This window comes from Dysidea avara, chromosome 8 (genome assembly GCF_963678975.1).
Source record: "Dysidea avara chromosome 8, odDysAvar1.4, whole genome shotgun sequence".
NCBI classification, from domain to species: Eukaryota; Metazoa; Porifera; class Demospongiae; order Dictyoceratida; family Dysideidae; genus Dysidea; species Dysidea avara.
The window spans coordinates 34290990-34314127 of record NC_089279.1 but is presented as its reverse complement, the minus strand read 5'-3'; the positions used below and the strand labels follow the sequence as shown (position 1 = coordinate 34314127).

General features: G+C 38.4%; 1 protein-coding gene across 1 annotated transcript; it reads left to right on the top strand.

Annotated features, from left to right (window-relative positions):
* Positions 1-30: 30 nt before the first annotated feature.
* On the top strand, positions 31-22441 carry LOC136263230 (interaptin-like). Its single transcript, XM_066057730.1, has 11 exons — positions 31-148; positions 3250-3337; positions 4834-5534; positions 6081-6191; positions 9907-10071; positions 10626-10917; positions 11835-11875; positions 11937-12051; positions 13105-13157; positions 14206-14365; positions 22111-22441. The coding sequence occupies exons 2-11, from the start codon at positions 3257-3259 to the stop codon at positions 22282-22284; spliced, it is 1893 nt and encodes a 630-aa protein (XP_065913802.1). The 5' UTR covers positions 31-148; positions 3250-3256; the 3' UTR covers positions 22285-22441.
* Positions 22442-23138: the final 697 nt, after the last annotated feature.

Here is a 23138-nt window from a genome sequence, read left to right as displayed (position 1 = left end):
GGGATTTCCCCTATATGTTATACTATAAACCTTTCGTGACGGTTCAGTTAGTATACGTACTAGTGTACGTGTAGTATCCTGAGGTGAAGTTTTCTTAGAAGAGTTGACATTTTTATTTCTATTGGATTGTCGTCTGGGCACGCAGTAGGTATGTGTGAATGTCCAGTGAATTGTAATCACAAATTTAGATTGAATTTTGCTGGTGCTAAGCTTCCACAAGCTTGAGCGTACGTTTCTCAAAGTGCCGATTCTTGTAATGGCGCCTCATAGGAAACAGCGGTGAAGTTGCAATTTTGGGCTGTTTAAAACTTGTAGCTTCATGAGTTGGCAGAACACAAAGCACACTATAGAATATGCGTGCCTGTATAAGTGCGAATATCACTTCCAGAGTATGTTGTGAAATTGATTTAAAAAAGTAATTTATGGCATTTGTTTTTCAGCCGCATAATGATATTTTAAGTGAAATGGTGTTCAGTTGAATGAGTTCCAGAGCCGTTGGTTCATGAACCTGAGCATGTTACACTTGTATGTGAATAGATCGACTACTTAAAGCTTGTGTTACTTGTGTCTGTTGTGTGCATGGATGGACACACTTTGGATGATACAAAGTTCAAATAGTTCTAGCATAAAGCCAGATAAACTTGATTACTTGTTTCTCATCCACAAAAAATTGGATTTCCATGTAGGTAGGATGTCATTTTTCATTATTCATTATTAAAGAAACACTCCAAATCAAGTTGTCTGTTACTATAGACCCTTTTCAGGTGAGCTGCAACATCCACCATTTTGGAGTACAACCCGTTTTGGAACCCTGGTAGCGTGGGGGAAAGCATACAGGTCAACCTTTGCTGTGGAATGTAGAAGAAGAAGCTCTACTTCCTGGGTATTGTTTTACTCTTATAGAAAGCAACACTACCAGGGTTGCAAAACTGGTTGTACTCCAAGATGGCGGATGTTGCTATGGCAGCAGCTCACTTGAAAAGGGTCTATAAAGGTTAGCTAAGAAGTAGCATCTACGTTTTACCACTGTTTCTGAGGTGCAAATGACATTTGCTGTGCTGTAAAATGATGACCAGCCTCCTTAGCATCAAAATAAGTGTGCACGTGATTGATAATAGCAATGATGAAATTAGAGGCTATAGGGTAAAAAGGGATGTGGGCAGGGATGAGGAACAATTAATCAAGTTTGCCTGGCCTAACAAGAATTTTAAAGTGGAAGTCCAATGTAGTCAGTTTAGCTAATCAAATCGCTTTTTTAATGTTTTGGCGCCACCGTACCGTAGTGTACAATATCTATGGTGCCACTGTGTGATTAACCACTGCTAACGGTTACTGATTAGTATAGCTTCATGTGCGTCGGATTTTTGCAATGCTTGCTATAGATGGAGGATAGTGTTATAGCATGCCCTAGCTAGGCTACTGCTCTGTAGGTACAGCAAATAATAATTTAATGTTCATATATCAAAAGCTACAGTGCAAACGTTTCATCATTTTTTGAGCTGCAGCATTTTTTGTATAGACTGGTTTTCTTCTGTCAAGACGGTATATCCCACACATAAACTGCTTTCTCGCCTATAGATGTCATATGACTTGTGTCTTTTAAGAGTATGTTGAAATCAAATCAGTGATTGTATGTTATATGCAACCATGCTTCTAATAATTATCTGTACCACCTTGCAAATTGAAATATGACCAGCTTAATTGTGTTTAACTAGCCACCTAGGTGGCCTAGCTGTGAAGCATAGTTAGTTTTAAAGGAAAATGCCTTCCATTAAAGGGACAATTCTTTTCATAGTGAAACTATTTAAATTAATGCTAAGCGGGTGATTTATCAATAATGAAGTAGTGTATCAAGTTTCTATAATAAGCTGCTGTGAGATGCAGCTGCACAGTGTGTATGAAGTTAATATTAAAAAACTAATAAGCTAATAAACTAATAAACTAATAAACTAATAAGTTAATATTTCTATAATAAGCTGCTGTGAGATGCAGCTGCACAGTACTTCTACAATGCTTGTCACAGCCTTGCAGCCAAACCTTTTCATGAAAAAGCAAGCCAAGTAGTCATAAACTTATTCTTTGAGAAACAACTGCACTGTCATTTAATTAAATAGGATTCACGTGCTCTAACATATTAGAATACACATGGAGCAACTGTAGCAATACTTGGAAAAGAGTAACAAATGCTTTTTTTTGCTACTTTACTAGCCAAACAAAGTTATTTGCTACTGGAAACTTAGCTAGAGATGGTTTAATAAAAGTGGTGAGTGTCTACTGGTGGTATCTGTACCTCATATTACTGATACTGATCCGATCCGATACCAGTGGTATCGGTGTCGATACCAATACTAGTATTGGTATCGGTCCACCTTTAATTTAGATGTTGCAGACTTATTGAAGCACTTATGCTCGCTAGATACCTGTAACTTCACTATAGGTTGAATGCCATGCCTATTAATGCAATCTCGATTGATTATAACAATTGAGCACCGAGACCACACTTCTTAACAATCTATCATGATGACGCACCCCATTATTATTAGTCTAGCTGTGGTTTAGTTATATGTGCTATTGTTCTACTAACTCCACCATTCATAAAAATAGTCATTCACACACACCATGATAAGTGAAAGGCTGACTCAATATACTCAAATACAGCAGTCACCCTAATAGAACAGTCACATGTATGCTATAACGAAAAAACCAAACTACAGTAGTATAGTATATTAATTTAAAATAAAGTAGGGGTCCAAGCAATAAAAAATGAAACAAGAATATTACAGCATAGCTTGGTGGGAAAATCCCTACTTTGGCATTGAACAAAACCTCCCCATTATATACTCTTGTTGTTATACACCTGTAACAAGCCAATTTAGGGATCTTCCCATCGAGCTATGCTGTAATACCATCATTCATCTCTTGTTTCGCTACTTTTTATTGCTAGGATTTCTTAAATCAATAATTTTTAATATACTAGTGTAACATTTTATAGTTAACAAAAAGTAACCTAGCAGGGTCTTCCCTTAAGAGTGGTAGACCAGTACTGTACCACTCTGGTAAAAGGAGTGTATTTTATTGTGTATAATTTGATGTTGGTAGCGAATTAATAATAACCACTCTAGTGACTCTATACTTGATTTATTTTGCTACGGAAAACTTGTTTTATTACATAGAACATTATATCTTTTCTCTTATATGTTCACAAACTGTATGTGAGTGTGCCTTGATCCTCAGTTTGTCTACACCTAGGACCAAAATGAGTGGTACTCCTGATGCTGCTGCTGCAAGAACAGCGCAAGCTACTGGGTTGATGAAGAAGCTAGACAAATTCTCTAAGGTACATTGTACACTGTTTGGAATTATGAATGTACAGTATATTAATTAATTAACCCTTTAAGGACCACAGTAATTTACACAATGCCTACCCTGAAAACCCGTAAATTTATGAAATTATGTATTCTATTACTTAGCAAGTTTGTAGTGCTAACAGAACTCCAGGAAGTAGGTAATGGTTAAAGTATTATATATGGGGAAACTTGCCTATCAATAACAAACAGCACTAATTAAATAATTGAAGTGGGTAGAACTTACTATTTATGAAGCAACAACACGATTTCTTTACATTGTTGGCAATCTGTATCTTTTGCTATGCAATCTTTCAAAACGTCGTGATTTGTTCTATTTAAAGTACGCCATCACGTGATTTTGTTTATCATTTTATTCCTCTCTAAATAGAGAGCACTCTAAGCTTTATTGCAAGTAAATCGGACAATCAGAGAGGAAGTTATATAGCGAATTCTACAAGGTTAGTTTTATTGTTGTGTAAACATACTATAACTTTAGATAGATTGCAACTTTTCACTAGCATAGCTTTTCAAAATATATTGGCCTTGTATATCAGAAGAATCGCCTACTAATGATGGATACAATGGTCTTTGTTCCAAGCCCATAGCTTCAATTGCTGTGGAGTTACAGCTCTTTGCGTACTTTTTACACACTATGATGTACATGTACGACGGCGGTCTTTCACATAAGGTCATATTTGGAGGTACATGTACGATACTGGTCCCTAAAGGGTTAATTAAGTATAGTAAACCATAAGCTTGAGTGGCTATTAATCTACAGTTTAGTATAGTGTTATGTAGTTTGTATGGTACATGGTCGATGGCAATTTCCATTGCATGGATCACAATTCTCCTGTTCTAGGTGCCACGCATTATGCTTTTTCTCAGGTTTTGAAAATCTGCTAAGATATTCATGTAACCAGAGTGGCCATGCCTTTTAATGCAGATGACGTTACATTTGAGCGTATTGCCACTATCTGCTAAGATCTTCATGCAACCCGAGTGGGCCTTGTGCCCTAACATTGCTCCACTTGGCTATCAGTGATTATACAGAGCGTAATACAACTATGAGTTGGAAATCCTAAAAGCTGGCTATAAGATCAGAACAAGCTCTATTACAAGTACACATTTACAACTAATTCTGATTGGCTTGTACAAGTCAAAGGTACCACAAACCATCAACAGTTAGTGATGCTTACTGTGATTGTTAAGTTGTATTTATGTACTATGAAGTCATAATGGCTTGCAGTTATGATAGTGTAAACAGCAACTCTATAATGGAATTCTTTGCTCTATAGCATTACTAAAATGCATCTAGTTTTATAGGACATATTGTATGGTTGCAAGTCATAGCAGTCTCTACATATATATATATGTGTGTGTATGTGTGTGTGTGTAAGTTTCCACAATAATTCCTAGTATTTTTTTTTTGCCGTTACTTTGCAGTACTTATCTCTTGTGTTTAATGCTAATTTTTTAATGTTGGCAGGAGAATTCTGATTTGAAGCAGGAGAATGCTGAATTGAAGCAGCAACTACGGGAGTCAAAATCCAAAGTGGATGTTGAATCACAAACTAAACTGAGAGACTCGGAACAAGAGCTAAAAGTAACCAAACAAAAGTTAAATGAACAGATAAGCGAGGTTAGTGTGACGAAAAGTGATTTAAAGGAGAAAGGAAAAGAGCTACAAGAATCGCAAAACCAGATTTCTAAGTTGGAAAATGACTTTAAACTGAAAGAAGATGAAATAGCGCATCTCAATGACATGCTTTCTTCCAAGGCTAGTGAATTAGAAACAGTTCAACATAGCAAAAGTGATCTTGAAATACAACTCCAAAGAAAGATTAAAGAAAATGAAGCATTAACAGCTAGATTATCAACCAAAGAGAGGGGTAGTCAAGGACTGAACACTGAATTACAACAAGAAAGGCAAAATTACACCCAGTTGCATGGAGAATATATGCATCTAAAAGGAGATATGTCACAGTTGCAACGTAATTACAGTCAGCTGCAGCAGGAATATTCCAGTCTGCAGCATCAGAATTCTCAGCAGAAGTTTAATTTAGACCAGCAGAATTTTGATCTACAACAGAAACTGCAGGAGCAGACTAGTGCTACTAATCAGCTACAGCTACAGAAGGATGATCAGGTTAAACAGCTTACTGATAATCTTCAGCAGCTTCAATTGAAGTACGTTAATTTAATGTGTGTGTGGCACTGTGTGCATAGGAGCAGAGGGATGGGTGATATAGTTTTAACATCATGCCGGACAAATGAATGCTCCATGGGTAATGGCTATTAACTAGCTGATGAAGAATGATCACGGAGTCGGTTTACTGTGTGCCATAGTTCAGGAAGGCGCCTGATGATGTCACTTACACACCAACCTGGTACATTTGTGGAGGTTTACAAGCCCCCCAGGGGATAACATCTAGGATTGACACAACTTAGCATATGCTTGTCGCAATACTAGTGGTACATGTTGCTGTTGGAATTCCAATGGGTCCTCTGGTATCAGTTGCCGCATGTTTGTCCCTTCCTTTTTGAAAAGTTGTATGCAGTGAAGAAGAGGAGGTCTGTATGTATGCATGTGTGCACGTGTGCGTGTGTGTGTGTGTGCGTGCGCGTGTAGTGAGAGGGGGGTCCTTGCAGCCTTTATAATAGACTTCTGTATGTGTGTACATATATAGATATTTTTCTTGCAGTTCATAACAGTACACTATTTGTTTTTCATAGTACCAATAAAACAGCATCTCAGCAGCAAAGTCAAATAGAAAACTTGACTAGTGAAAAAGCTCGTCTGCAACAAGAGTATGAGGGTCAAATAAGGCAGCAAAATCAGGAAAAGTGAGTGCTTACAGTAAGCCTGTATTTTACCTTTTTGCATCCATGCAGTTTGGTTCATAAATATGTACAGGAGGGTATGTGCTAGGAAATATATATGGAATATCATTATATAGTATATATGTGTTTAATTTGATCATATGTTGCTGCACACCGTACAGCTAGTTATGTGTGCAAGGTCCATTGTTTTGTAAAATTTGCTAACCAAAGCTTAGCTTGTAAAAGTTTCTGCTGGCATGCTGAATGTTTTATATTTTGAGTAAGCAGATTGAGGTTTACCTAAGCCTTCTGCATTCTTAAGTTTTCATACCTTTGCCATAGTATCCAAAGAGATGCATAGAAAATTGTTTGTGTATCACAGATTTCACAATCACAGTATGCTGGAGGCTATTTTACCAGCTATGGACCTTGCAGCTATAGTTTGCTGTATGGTAATAAAATGGATAGCAATTTTCCTATCTGGATATCATAACCACAATCTTTGGATATCTTCCACTTACAGATAGTGACTTGCTTTAAAAACAGGGTATGTGCATACATTAGTCATGGATGGTCTTAGTTATGTAGGTATTTATATGACGCCAGTTATGGTTATTGAGGAAACTCCGTACTAGCATGTAAGTGTAACAACCATTCCAACGGCTTCAAATCACTACATATATTTTTTATAACATGGTTACAAGGGATATGACAAAAATATATGCACGAGCACCCTGAGTGCATATATTTTTAGTAATCGTGTTATAACTGTTATATTCTACACCCTAGTAGATGAAACGATTATAGATAGCAATTTATAGTAAAACACCACCTGTTGAAGATCAAAACCAATAGAAATCCTTGACATTTTAGACTCTTTAGCAGTGCCATGCCCATCTACTCGTGACTCAGTGAAGGAGACGAGAGTTCACTGAAAAATGTTTCTCCTTGCTCACAGTGCTCAGGTGAATACTTCTTGCTTGATTTAGGCACTTGTTATTAGAGAGACTTGTTTACTGTTTTGATAAGGATTTCACGGAATGTACCATATATGGTAAGCATAGCCACAAAGCGTGGTATATCACTTATATTAGATGAATTAAAAATTGGAAATTTTAAAATGGGAATAGGGATCGCTGAAAAAAGCCACAAAACAAGAAGGGATCGCTGGGGTGGTAATGTAAACCACAAGTCCCTATTTTGACTCTGTCATAAATCTTTAGTTACATGCTCTGTCATTTTGAAGTGAGTAGGGATTTGTGGTTTACATTACCACCCCAGCGATCCCTTCTTGTTTTGTGGCTTTTTTCAGTGATCCCTATTCCCATTTTAAAATTTCCAATTTTTAATTCTTCTAGTTTGTGTACTTTTTAATTAATCCAGTAATGGATTATGAGATTTCTTTTATTGATAATAAAGACTGTTGTGAATAGTGTAATTTTGCATTCTGCATAGTAACACTGTCAACATTTCAGTACACACATGAAACTGATCAAATTGCAATGTGTATACAGACTGAGAGTCTCCTAATATGAGCTACAATTTACATTACTGGTGCCTTTAATAGCTGTCAAATTCAGTGCAAGGATTGTAGTTATACACTTGACTGCATTATTAGAGTATTTAAGTGACTGCTCTATTAGAGTATTTAATCTGGATAACCCGCCCACGTACAATAATCACGGAGCGAAAAAACCACCTTGCAACAAAGTCATCAGCCCAGATTAAGCTTCCTGGCCTATACTGAGTTTAATAAAGACGGATTGTATTAGCCACAAGTAGCGCACACCAAAAAACTTAACTCTGAGCGTGATCTTGTATGGCTTCTCAAGCGTAATGGCATTTTGGCAAGAAGAAATGGCCCGGTTTGGGCTGTTTCCATCCTAAAACGAAATCAAAAATAGGTAATGGACACGCACAATGATCCATTCAGCAAGCCTTGCTACTTTTTATCCCAGGATTCTCCTTGTAAACTTCGCTATGCCTGTGAAAGAATAATAATATTATGAATAATAAGAATAATAATAATATGAACAAACTGGAAAATTTCAGTGTTGTCTGAAATACACATACTGTTTCCTTTTCACTTGATACTTACTAGTGGACCAATACTCATTGCAAAGAACCACCAGAGGGTTGTTTTGAGTTGAAGGATGCTTTTCAAGGTGGTTTTTAGGTGTGCGTTCTATTAGGATTTTTGCAAAAAACATGGGTGATCCCTATTATGAACCCACTATCATGGTTCATGATACTACAGTTTGCCGTCAGAGGAGGTTGGTCACGTGTCATAATCCTATGACGCAAAATTATGCAACAAAGCATTGTTCTATGTGTTAAAGCTTGTTTAGCAGCTAGGATAGCAGCGCATTGTACTGAAAAGGCTTGTAATATCACTGGGACACTCTGGTATGGACATACAATCCGTCCTTTAGAATATTAAGAGGTGTGAAGGTTGAATTAGCTCAACCCTTCCTTTGAGATCACGAGATGAATTATGACGGGTGACCAACCTCCTCTGGTTTGCCGTGGTATATCAGTTATATACCACAGTACGGCGCTTTTTTAATCTAAACCACAGGTGTGGTATATAATTTTTGTAATGGATGTCCTCTGGGATATGTACATGTATCTGTTTCAGCTGTATAGCCTCTACAGTATCATGACTGGTGGACTACTTGTACACAAATTACTGCTTAAGGCTTGATACCATGGAGATAACTGTGTACCTTTCACTGCTATTGTGATATGTATTGCTAATTTAGTGATATACCAATACCACTTTTTCACTGCCGATTTGATACAGATACATTTCAGGTGAAAATTTCCAATAGCAATCCAATGCCAATACTAGGCATTGCTCACAAGAAACAGTCATCAACTGCAGTCTGCTGCTTTTGTGACCATCAATCGTGAGGATATTCGTTTCAACGAATCTTATTTCATGGCTTACTGCCATTTCTACTATACCAATAATGCTAGTGGCAAAGAATTCATGGCTTATATTAGCTGTTATTCAGCTCCCTTAAACATGCTATGTATGGCACCATCTTGTAAAGTAATTTAAGGCATTGCAAGGATGGCAGGTACTACTTTTGTTACACCAGAATTCCGTTTACTACATGATGCATAGTAAAGTTGTAAAAGGTTTTAAAGAATTTCAAAAAGTTGAAAACTACATGTCTTCATAAAATTTATTCTCATTGACGTTCATGATCACTGTATACAAACTACAATGGTTGCAGTGCTTAACATTACTTACAAATACATATTTCAATGTACTTAAAGTAGTCAAGTACATACAAATACTTAGCAAGGTAATTGAGTACAAGTACAAGTACATTGGGGTATTTAAGAAAGTATTAAAGTACAACTTTCAAGTTTGTGCTTAAGTATACGTAAGTACTCATGTACTTGGCCCCATATCTGGTTGATATTGTGTGTAATTTGTCTTATGATAACTGCTTTGTTAAGGGCGTAGCCAGGACATTTACATAGCAGTGAAACACCATGACTTCTTGATGTATAAGGGAGCATGACTGCTGTATTAAAGTTTCTCCATCTTTACAGTTATATTATTGAAAGCTGTCTTGATAGTGGCGTACAATAGTTCAGTGTACATGAGCACAGTGCACATTGTTCACTTTGCACTTTGTTCAGTGCGCTATGTATTTTGTGTACTATAGGTGTGTAGTTCCTTTATCAAAGTGTCAGTTTTATGTCAATTCACATGTATCTGTAGTGAGCAGCTGAAGATTGAATCTGCACAGCGTCATGCAGCCTTTACTGAGCTACAGCGCCGCTTTGATTCTATGTTAAAGAATCAGCAGACAATTACTAGTGAACGTGATGAAGCCATAAAGATATCTGAAGATTCTGTAACTGAAATGGATGCCTTTGCAGCACAGTAAGTTCTGAGTTGTATATTTGTATGGTGCCATTGATCAGGTGATTATAATACATTAAATTCTAGTATGCGTGTGTGTGTGTGTGTGTGTGTGTGTGTGTGTGTGTGTGTGTGTGTGTGTGTGTGTGTGTGTGTGTGTGTGTGTGTGTGTGTGTGTGTGTGCGTGTGCACGCATGCGTGCGTGTGTAAAATTATTATGTCAACCACATGTTGTAGGTATGTGTGTATGTTTGTGTATCTGTTAGTTTCACACATGCTAGATCTTTCCCACTGCTGGTGTTTGTATGCTTTTGGTAGGAAATGCTTAAGTGGTAGGGTTGGGTTTAACTCTTATCATTATCCCTGTAGATGAAACGTTTTCAGTTCACTAAACTATGTAAACGTCTGCACATACACCTACATTTTCCACCCCATATTTACTGCTTTCCTACAACCAGCTGAAGCATGTTCATCATCACTGCTATGGTGGTGCCCTTTTTGGTACAGGCTTGAGTTGTGATGGTTTATAACTACTGTAGTATGTGATGATGTGAATGTGGTGTGTTGGATTACAGAGTTACACAGTCACGTAATGAGATAGCAATGTACAAGCAAACTGTTGGTCAGAAGGATACTGAGATTGCTCAACTTAATCAAAAAATTGACCAACTTGAGAAGGAGCTGCAAGTGAGAGCTGGAAGACTGAAGGATCACGAGCAAACAATTATAGGCCTGCAGCAACAAACAGCAACTTTCCAACAAAAGTTCCGGGATGCCGATGTAGCACGTGAAAAACTCGAGGAAGAAGTGAACAAAGCTAACAAAATGGTAATGGGTAGAAACAGCACTGAATTAAAACGACTTGAGGTAAGAATATTAATATTATAGAACACTACGTATAGTGCTGAGCGATAGTAAAAATTTTACTATCATGATAGTTACTCATTAAATATTGTGATAGTGAATACTATCCCCGATAGTTTATGGAACACTTTGCTCTTAACAAAGTCTTAGTTGTATAGCTATGATTTGTAGTCATATAGAAAGTTATTTTGCATGCACAGGACATTTCTTAACTGCGTGGGCGACCAATTAATATGGACTTTTGGTATAGCTTTTACAGGCCACTCCCTTGTAAGAAAGCTGGTAATACTAACTGTAAAACAGTATGGAAGGGTTATGAATACCAGATCTGAGCTTATCATAACTATTGTAATAGAGATATTCCTACTATTGTTATCACGATTGTGATTCACTATCGTGATATATCGCGCTATCGATACTATTACTCAGCCCTAACTACATATGTGAAAGTGACTTATGAATCAGTGTATGTACTTAGGTTGTAGAAATATGCATGGTAAGTTAGGGTGGACCTCTTTTATATACCCTATTATTTGCTTGAGGAAAGGGCTAAAGTATCATACATTCAGGGTGGGAGGAAAAGACATTAGATCAGATGTACATTGCACATGTGTGCGCTAAGTATTTGAGTTTGTTTTGTTTTATGCTTACAGCACTATAGTTGCTTATACCGGGTCACTGGAAAATCAATCTTATGGTGGTGTGTTCTGTAGGTCCTTTGGTTACTACTACAGCTACATTACACTATACTCTTCACTTAGTTAGACGGTATTGGCATAACTGGGATAAAACCACTAAATGTATTATTTGCCATGTACACAGGGATGAGTAAACACATAAACACACCACACTTCTTTTGGAACTTATGGGTGAACACTTTGCAGAATGATATTTGTTTTTTTTTTGTATTATTATTACAGCATCCTGCTGCTAACCCAACCCCAGTGCATGATATGCAAAGGTTTGCAGTATACACAATACTTGTATGTGTATGAATTGCAGTGTCCAATTTTATATTACAGGCGTGAAAGTACTTCATCGGGAGGCCAAAGAAGTGATCCATCCAGACATGGTTATGACCGGGCACCATTGCGTGACACTGCTGCACAGTACCAACAACATCAGCAATACAATAAGGTAATACAGAAGTGACAATAAGCAGTGAACAAATGATATTTTGGGAATACAGTAGAACCTCAGTTATGTTTATCCAAACTTGGAAAATGATTCTTTTATTAGAGTATTTTGAGACAGGTGTATGTTCTATTAGAGTATGCTCTATATAAATGTATGGGCTTCGGTTATCCGAACAATTTACTTGTCTTAACACTTTCACCATTACCTGAGTTTTACCATTATTGGGGTTTGGATAACTGAGAGTACACTGTAGATGTGTGTATAATCATATTTAAATGGTGGCAAGGGCTATCTGCTTACTTTACTGTTTAAAGTACCGTAAGCTTTGACAGAATTTTTTTGATTTTAAATCATACTAAACTTTTCAGTGCATCATTTGGCAAAATTCATAGCCAATTTTGTCATCTGTACATCGACAAAACCATCATAGAAACATTCTCTAAATGAAAGGTACCTTTATGGACTATATGTTATATTAATGGTGCTCACATGGAACTTGTAGTACCATAAGTTTAACTGTTTTAGTGTTTTGTATGATTGAAAACTGGCACGTCAACCATCTGGATAAGTTGCATCTATTCTACAAAGAGAAACCCTTGCAGCTTTGTGCATATCAGAGTCATGTGTTCTACTAGAGTCTTCAGGGGTGATTGATTACACATTGATTACTTTGCTTTCTGTGATTACGAGTACAGTGTTTATGAAATGTATTTGATTACATTATGATTACTCTCCTCAAATAATCTGATTACAATCATTATTACGCTGTGGTGTGCGTGCATGCATGTGTGTGTGTGTGTGTTGGTAAACCCTGTAGTGTGTTTTTTTCCACTAAATATAGTAGAAAGACTGACTACTTCAATACAGTAGAAGAAAACTGTTGTGTTTGGTGACTGATAACTGAGGTTACACTGTCATATAGTGTGACATGCCCAGAAACGACTTGCTTATAATATCCAATAATTATAGCAATATGACCATTTTACATAGGACACAACATAGTCTTTATTATCTACTGTGCACTGTATCATAAAATATTTGTTTTCATGATAGCCAATGGATACCACTCCTAACCGTTTCAACTATCCTCATGGAGGACAAGAAAGGTGAATGTGTGTCATTGTTCAGTACTCACTGAGTAGACTATTACTGTACTGTGTAAATACCTACTGTAACTGCTTTGTGTCTGTTTATTGACATTGTTCTTAAGCCCTGAATCATCATGTAGATAAGTAGAGAAGTGAGGTGATTTATTATTGTACAGAGCTCTTAGCCTGTGGCAAACATCTCTAGCAGGTTCACTTTGTACAATTTATGTGTTTGTCCTAGACTTGTTAATAAAATACTCTAATAGAACAGCCATTTTATTTCCATGTTAGGATAGAGTTTTCATATATATAGGATCATTTCTGTACAATTACAAATATATTTGAAAAACAAATGAAAGTTTCAGCTCTCTATATAAATACTGTGTTAATTACCCCTTTGAATCCTCTGAATGCCCTAGTGTATCAAAATTAATCATGCACATTAGCCCACTGACGCACCAGTGCATTTTTATTGGTTTCTGCGAGTTATTTGTGCCTAGTAGGTATCATTAAATCTGTAATCCCTAATGTTGATAATGGCATTTGCTTCATGACATAGTAAAAGGTTCAGTTATCTGCCATTTTCATCATGAGATAACATGCTTTGCACAACTTATCGCTCATCAGACAGTGTTGCAAACCAGTATTAACAGGTATTGTCTAGGTCAAGCCAATTATTGCTGGTAAACCATAAATTATCCCTGCTGACAAGTGTTAACATCATAACATAACCTCAAAGCATGTGATTGTAATAACTGTTATTGTAAGGTAGGATGTTGATGGTCACTTTGGTACTACCGTAAGGCTTCCTGCAGTCATGTTGAGTACCATTATGTCTGCTAATCTATAATCAGACAGTAACCAGTCAATAACCAATTATTCACCTTCCAATAACCGGTTTTTAGTAAACTCTGAAAGTTCATAGCACTAGTGTCTGAATACAGTAGCCAGTATAGGTTTATGCGTGTTGATGGTAAATAACGTAGAAAGTGGGTGCTGCGTAACTTAGTCCCTTACACTAATCTAAGGGAGAAATTGACATAAATTATGCTCTTTTTTGTTCTAGAAGTGTTGGTGGTTATGCTCCTATACCTGGTCAAGTACCAGATCCCAGATCTTCACTAAACCAACTCAACCAACCATGGTCTCCTCCTGCTGCAGCCGACCAACGGTATAAAGATAACTATCATTCTCCTCCAATAATGGCAGAATATCCTAGAAATCCGGTAAGATATACTGCTGAATCATGAACCACAGCATATCTAAACCTATTGTCAAACATACTTGTTTGTTAGTACTTTGTAGCACATTTTCTGTGGTATACAAAATGTCTCAAAGATATTAGGGATAATGAAGGTTTGGGCTTTTCTGACCAAAAATATCACCCCAAAACCAGCCTCACAATACCTTCATGGCATCTTGGCAGTATTGGTGAGGAATACTCAAGCTCAAATGCATCTTCAGAGTGCCCAAATATACTTCTAATAAGTTGCTACAGAATTTTTTTAAATTTTGGATTTTCTACTGACTAACTGCCTGTCAGACAATAACTCCATAATGGCTAAGGCTATGGGCATGATTTTGTCACTGCTAGACGTCGCTTCAGCCTGAGAAGTACTTTTTGGCATACCACAGTATGGACAATGCATGCATCATGTACTCACCTTCGTCCTCTTTTGTATCTCAGTTATTTTCACAGACAATGCAAAGGTGTCAATTCATAATAGCACGATAGCTACGGCTTCCTTGTGGCTGCCTATTGTGCTTATTGCCTTTATTTTCTGTAGTCACTGGTTTAATTACAGAGACACTTCTCATGCTATTCTTTGTGCATAATGCTGTGTAATGGGCAGAAATAGCTGAAGAAGTGTAATGACCACTTCACCTTCAGTAATTGATTGTTGTGGTGCGTGTTCAGATGCAAGATTAATTTTATGGCATGCCTGGTGCCATTCTTTCTTTTGATGTGGTATGCAAGGATTTATTAGTCATAACTATGTTAATAGTAAACAAAGGAATTTTAGAGATCAAAGAAAGAAAAGTAGCAAAACAAGGGAACAGCTAAAGAGAAGCAAAACAAGAAAGCTGCCTATAGCTACTTGCAGATAATATAGTATCTAATCCAAAACAGCCAAGCTGTAAAAAAAGAGTGCGGCCCTCAAAAGGCTATGGTGAAAAAAGATGTGAAATCCAAGGTGGCGACCAAGAAATGGCTGTGATGGTAGGTTAATGGTAAAAATTTTAATAACAACAATTCAGGTGAATTTTGTGCCTTGGCCATCTTGGATTTCACATCTTTTTCACCATAGCCTTTTTGAGGGCGCACTCTTTTTTTACAGCTTGGCTGTTTTGGATTAGATTTCACTTCTTTTTGTATTTGTATACCCCAAAGCTGGAGCTGACCTATGGCCAGCTTTGGGGCTTTTTTAAACCAATCATATTTTCTTTTCCTCAGGAAAGAAGAAAAGATGAAGCATATGAATACTTTAAATATTTCTGATTTTATCAATAAATGTGACCGGATTTCACATAACAAGGCTTCCACACACACAAAATCAAACTTACGTTTTTACCAGAAATGGATTGCTGGCCTAATACACTATCACATTCCACACTGTACTTCCTTCAGGACTGGCAAGTCTGGTTTCTGTGGCAGCTTTCTTCCGACCCTGTCAAAGCCACGAGTGGGAGATTGGCGCCATTGAATGGCCATGGCTTTGTGATAATGGTGTGTAGTGAGCTGGGACTTCACAGAGAGCTCACCAATAGTGTTCTCGGTCAATTTGGAGTGATTTGAGGGCCATGGAGAGCCCAAACTTGGCCTCTGGATTCCAATCGTCTTCTTACTCCATTTTATACCCGTATATTAAGACCACCATCCACCCCCACCCTCCCACCCTATTACTATCACCTGTGATATTATTACCCACTCGAGAAAAGCTGCCCAAAACAGGGCTAATTTTGGGTATCAGAAATGTATACACCCACTCAGTCATAGCTAGTAAATAGATGCATACTTGGTGCAAATTTTGTTTGCACAGCTGTAGGCACTGGGAAGTTATTACACAATGATTACTTAAAATCGCCATATCTCCTAACGAAATTTTGTGCGTCGAAGCCGGGTTTTGTCAAATTCAGTCACACATGAATACATTATAGCCCATATAAAGTGTAACTTACCAATTGACGCTTGAAAACAGGCCCACACTTTATTACCAACCCATGGAACACAAGGAGTAGCAAGAGGCAGCCAAACAAGCTAACTGTAGTATTGTTAGATCACGTGATCTCACGTGATGCCTCTCTTAATATTACATTATAGCCCATATAAAGTGTAACTTACCAATTGACGCTTGAAAACAGGCCCACACTTTATTACCAACCCATGGAACACAAGGAGTAGCAAGAGGCAGCCAAACAAGCTAACTGTAGTATTGTTAGATCACGTGATCTCACGTGATGCCTCTCTTAATATTAAATGTGACCGGATTTCACATAACAAGGCTTCCACACACACAAAATCAAACTTACGTTTTTACCAGAAATGGATTGCTGGCCTAATACACTATCACATTCCACACTGTATTTCCTTCAGGACTGGCAAGTCTGGTTTCTGTGGCAGCTTTCTTCCGACCCTGTCAAAGCCACGAGTGGGAGATTGGCGCCATTGAATGGCCATGGCTTTGTGATAATGGTGTGTAGTGAGCTGGGACTTCACAGAGAGCTCATCAATAGTGTTCTCGGTCAATTTGGAGTGATTTGAGGGCCATGGAGAGCCCAAACTTGGCCTCTGGATTCCAATCGTCTTCTTACTCCATTTTATACCCGTATATTAAGACCACCATCCACCCCCACCCTCCCACCCTATTACTATCACCTGTGATATTATTACCCACTCGAGAAAAGCTGCCCAAAACAGGGCTAATTTTGGGTATCAGAAATGTATACACCCACTCAGTCATAGCTAGTAAATAGATGCATACTTGGTGCAAATTTTGTTTGCACAGCTGTAGGCACTGGGAAGTTATTACACAATGATTACTTAAAATCGCCATATCTCCTAACGAAATTTTGTGCGTCGAAGCCGGGTTTTGTCAAATTCAGTCACAAATGTACAAATTATATATATATATAATACATATATTTATTACAGATCAGAACTCTACATGGTGCATGGTTTCTTTGCAACTGAACATTCTACAAGGTGAGTCCTTCTAGCTGATCTCTCTACACGGTGAACTGTTTGTAACTGAACTATCTACAAGGTAACTTCTTCTAGCTGATCTCTCTACAGGATGATTTGTTTGTAGCTGAACTCTCTACAAGGTAACTTCTTCTAGCTGATGTCTCTACAGTGTCACTAGTTAGTAGCTGAACTCTCTACAAGGTGACTTCTTCTAGCTGATCTTTCTACAGGGTAATTTGTTTGTAGCTGAACTATCTACATGATGGTTTCTTTGTAGCTGAACTCTGTACAGGGTAATTTCTTCTAGCTGATCCCTCTACAGGGCGATTTGTTTGTAGCTGAACTCTCTACATGGTGGTTTCTTTGTAGCTGAACTCTCTGCAAGGTGACTTCTTCTAGCTGAACTACGTAGTTGAACTCCCTACGAGGTAACTTCTTCTAGCTGATATCTGTACAGGGTGAATTGTTTGTAGCTTATCTCTATACAGGTTACTAGTTTCTAGCTGATCTTTTGAATTCTGTTCAGTGTGACTGCTCTATTAGGGTGACTGCTCTATTAGAGTATCTCGATCTCGCACTTGCTACACCAAGTTTGATTTCGTGTTATAACTCCGTGGCTTTAAGTCTGATTCTTCTACACCATTGAAGATCCTTTCTAAGATGATTACTCCATCTGTACAGCGAATTTCAAAGTATTACTCCAAACGGTTTTTCTGGTGGGCGTGGAAAGTATTCGTTTTTTTATTAGTTAATCTCGATTGCATAATTGTTACAGACTGTTGGTTTTTCGTTGTATCTTCCTGGTTTTTAACTCGATTTCTTTCAAACCACAAAAGGTTTGAGGTTCAATAGTTAACCTATTCACCCACCGATTTTCAGTTTCTTCTCATAAGCGGTTTACCCTGTAGGCGTGACAACATATTGGTGTTATTTTTCGTGGATAATTGCTCATAACTTTTTGCCTGTTTATCGTATTCCAGCCAAAGTTGGTACAGAGATGTGCCTTTATACCCCCCTTCTGTGTGCCAAATTTCAAGGCAATCGGATATTGCGTTCGCGTTTTATAGCGGTTTTTGTAAGTGTGCGAAAAGAGGAAGAAAAATAAGAAGAAAAAAAACACCAAGAAACTAAGCCAACTTTTGAAGTCGCATATCTTGGGAACACTTGAAGCGATTTCGCTCAAATTTGGAATGTGGAGTACTGAAGTTGGAGGGAATGTCCACAGCAAAAATCGTCTCGTTTCATCAAGGCAGCACAGAGCTACGGAGGTGCGAAAATTGCGTTCAATCACTGCGTATCGTGTTTCTGCGTCAGATAAGAATTGAGATCCTGCTTGGACCAGGTTTCATTCATCTCCAGTCTTCTGTTGTAGATTAAATCCGAGGCCTTGTTTACTGGCATCCGTACTTAACCTTGTCGGTGTGGTCATGTCAAAGAAAGACACCAGTGGTGAGGTAGTCAGGGATGTCTTGATGCTTGTGAAAGCTTCCTGATGATGACTAGACCATAAGAATTCATTTTTGTGCTTTTGTGCTGAGCAGTGGTCTGAGAGGCGTCAACAGTGATGCCAGAGTGTGGGTGCTCATTGACAGTTGATTGACTAGACCCATGAAGGAGCGCAAGTCGGACCTGGTTGTAGGTGTAGGGTACTTGGTAATTGCTTCTGTGATAGATGGGGGGTCTACTTTGTATCCATGTGATGATAGCTGAAAGCCTGCAAAGGTGACTTGAGCTTTAAAGAACTGGCACTTCTCTATGTTCAGTGTAATGTTGTTCTCCACACACCGCTGCAAGAATTGCTCCATGTGCTTAACATGGTCTGTGACATTGTTATCATAGATTACAAAATCATCAACAATGCGTCTGAACCCTGACAACCCACTGAAGGCTTCGGTTGTAATGCTCACAAATTGAGGAGATGCCATAGGGGGCTCGTAGGTATTTATATCTACCGAATGGTGTTATGAATGTGGTCAGTGCTTGGCTGTCTGCATCTAATTGGCATTGATGGTAGCCCAAGAACAGTGAATATCTTTGAGTCACTGGTGGCAATGTCAGCCACAGCTTGGGCAGGGGTGAGAGATTGGTATCTTTCTCGGATGACGAAGCAGTTGAGATGTGATAGGTCCACACACATGCGAACGTTCTGCGAATGCTTCTTCGGTGTGACCACAATCAATGCAAACCATGTTGTGGCCTCAGTGATTGGAACAATTACGTTCTGTGACTCCAGGTCTAGCTCAGCTTTTAATTCGTCGCGATAAGTGAACGGTATTGTGCGAGGTGTGTGTACACAAAAGGGTTTGACATTTGCTGCTAGACAGATACGGAACTCTTCGCCCTGCATGATTCTGATCTGGCCATCAAACACTGTGGGGTATTTATTGATCATTGTGCCAACTTCTGCTATACTGGGTGTTGCATTGACAGTCTTGATGTCACTAGTAGGTGTCATGGAGGGTGCAAAGATTGGTGTTGGTTGGGTGTACTGTGAGGGTAATATGCTGAGGCTTCTAGCTGCCTTCCAGGACATGATGATTCCTGATGCTTGTGAATAAATGTGCATGTCTTCCTTGTGTTGCCTTCCCTGTAGGTGAAATGTTATAGGTATCTTGTCCATTGGCTGCATGCTATGGCCATCTGTTGTACGGGGGATGATCTCTGACAGTAACAGGTTGAGGGGATGTTCCTTAAGCAACTGTAGAAGCTGCTGAAATGTCAACACCTGAGTCTGGTAGGGCTAGTGTATCACATGAGCCATTGGCAGAGCAGATACGAACTTCAATGGTGGGTGCTGGTTCAGTGGCGGTGATCTGTGTGATGGTGTCTAGCCGATGCTGCTGATGGTCCTCAGTCCATGTTGTCTGTACAGATTTAGCAGAGACTGGTGGTGGGGGTCGGGGTAGTGTGGCTTTCTTAGCCCGACATACCCTGGCAAAGTGTCCCACCTTGTTGCAGTGATGTCAGATTTGTTCATAAGCTGGGCAGTGTACGACCCCCAATGTGTGACTTCAACCCAAACCCTGGGCAGATCACAGGCTGTTAGTTGGGCTGAGTAGTTGGTGGCTGTCGCCGTTGTTTAATTGCCAAGACAGCTCCAGAGTTTGCACTGTTCATTTCACTCCACTGTTTCTTAGCAGCCTCCTGTGCCCTACACATGGTTATGGCAGTATCCAATGTCAAGTTTGTTTGCTTCAGTAGATTCTCAGTGACATCACCATCGAGAGAGCCTTCAATTATCTGGTCCTGTATGCTTTTTTGCATACATTTCTCTGAGCAGAAGCCACATGTCTTTGCTAGCTCGCGTAAGCTCTCACCAGGTTGCTGTGTGCGACAGCATAGATTACGTCGCTCTACATATTTGTTGATATGACCATCGATATGGTGCTTTATTGCTGTGATGATGGCGGATGGGTCTGGCTTTTGCTCCGTAGTGAGACCAAGATTATTAATAACGGCGAGGGTTTCTCGTTACAAATATAAAGTTAATACTTGTACCTTAGTTGCTGCGGACTCCTCTGCCAGCCCTGAGAGGATACAGTACGATGCCCATTGATCTTTCCACACCTCAAAATTGGACCCTCTATCTACTTGTATGTCGAGCTTGGGCAAGTCAGTTTGCCGGAAGACGTATGGCATCTTCTCCGGGTAGTTTTGTATCAATCTACAAGGGAGCACGTGACAGAAACGACTACAAATTGGCTAAAATCACCTTTACAGGTGCCTCGACCGGCACAGGGATATAGTCTGGTGGTTCCTTTACAGTTGCTGAATAGCGGTAAGTCGCAACTGCTCAGTTTTGAACTGCTTGCAACACCATGTAGGAAACACGAGATCAACTCTCTTTATCACGTAATCACATAATGACGTACACACATTAATAGAATTACTTAATGTTACAAGTATGTATGCATGTAAAGCAAGTGTTACAGTTTACTGTTCCTACAGTTTGTTTGTATGTGTGTGCATTCCGTGTGTTCTATTAGAATGGGTTCCTTCTCTTTGTAACTTCAATTATTTATGATTAGCTGCTTGCCTAAATTATAAAAATAATTAGCCTGGAAGTGTGTATAAGTTAACCTTTGCTGTACAGCTACAAAAAGTAGTACTGCTTTGAAAACTTATTGTACAAATTCATTTCTCTTTGTTGACCATGTTACAGTACCTGCGTGATAGAACAGATACTACTAGTGCCACATAGTTAGCACATGAATAATATGTCTTGATATCAATTGTTAGTGATTCTGCTGTCTACATGTTCACATCGTTGTACTATAGGTTGTGTAAAAGAACTTTGAAATTGATTGCACCATGCAGTATACACTTTAGGACATGATCTTTAATGCTTCATTTCCAATGTATTGATTTATGTTATTGTGGAATCTGAAATGGTCCTGCATGTAGGGATGCAACTAAAACTCGCAATCAGTTGTAGAACGTACATGTATAATGAACTCAGTAATTTAACAAAATTAATGGTGCTACAAAAATCCTTGCATGATGCTTCTTTATATAAATTTTTGGCAAGACTTTTGCTATAAGCATCAAGTCTTGGTGTCATTACAAAGTTGATTCACATACAGTGCGGACAACTTGATAATGTAAATCATTAAAGGATGAATATAGCTACTATTGACATGTTGTATATGGCTACGTTAGGAAGTATATGTCAACTGCAGGTACCAATGCTATTTTTAATAATGAAATGATATAAAAAATTCTATATTGTCATCACAAATTTTTTGTGAGTGAATTGTGTTGTGATTTGTGGTTATGTTCATCCAGTCACCATATGGAGGAGGTCTGGAACATTCATACAAACAGAGATCTGGTCCACTGGAAGCTAGTGGTGGTGGAGCTAACAGTAATCCTTGCCCCTTGTGTGGGAAGAGGTTCCCTACAGAAGATGATCTTGTGATACATGCTGGTACTTGCAACTATGATCCTAATGCTCATTAGCTATTTAACAGATTTGTGGAATAACTTTTATAATGCTTTTTGCATATTTTATGTTTTTACTTTGTCTATAGTAATAGCTGCTTGTTTTTTTTTTACTATTATTCCTGTAACCACTTTGGTGTTATGCTGTTAAAGAAGTATTCTAGTAACAAGTAAATTATGTCTATAGATTTACCTACCCAGGAACTACATTTTGTTTTACAATGGGGTGTGGTTGTTGGATATATAAATGTGCATTAAATGGAATGGGTGATATATGCTTATAAAAGTCACATGCAGCCATCTACCTACATTGTGTGTGCATATAAAATGTTCTTTTCAGGCTATGCTATAGTTAAACCCTGCTACAAGTAGGATATCGTCAACCTGAAGCCAAGGTAGATATCCTACAAGTGCAGGTGGCATTTAGCTGACTTCTATCCCACACTTTGAAGCACTTGATTTCATAAAAAATATGACAGCAACATGGATTGCTAAATTGAGGTGTTGATAATGTGTAATGACATGCCTTCTAGATCTATACCCACGCTACGAAGCATTTGACTTCATAAAGAACTACAATGAGTTGTTTGTGTAGGGTAATGGTTTTCAATTTTGCTGTGCATTTTATATGATATGGATTAATGTTTCCAATTGAATGTGTACGTAAATCATATTTAAGGATTCTGACCTACTGGGGTTTAGCTTCAAATTCTGTTCCCGGGGTTTATCCTCCTTTTTACTTTGATGCAGGGCTTCAGTGGGATAGAAGACATGATAGTAATGAGTAGTTTAACAAGCTAATAAGGGCCTATAACGCAGCCCAAGAGCCTCAAGTTTACTCTTCAGCTTGGTGCAAAATTTCTCTGTTGACT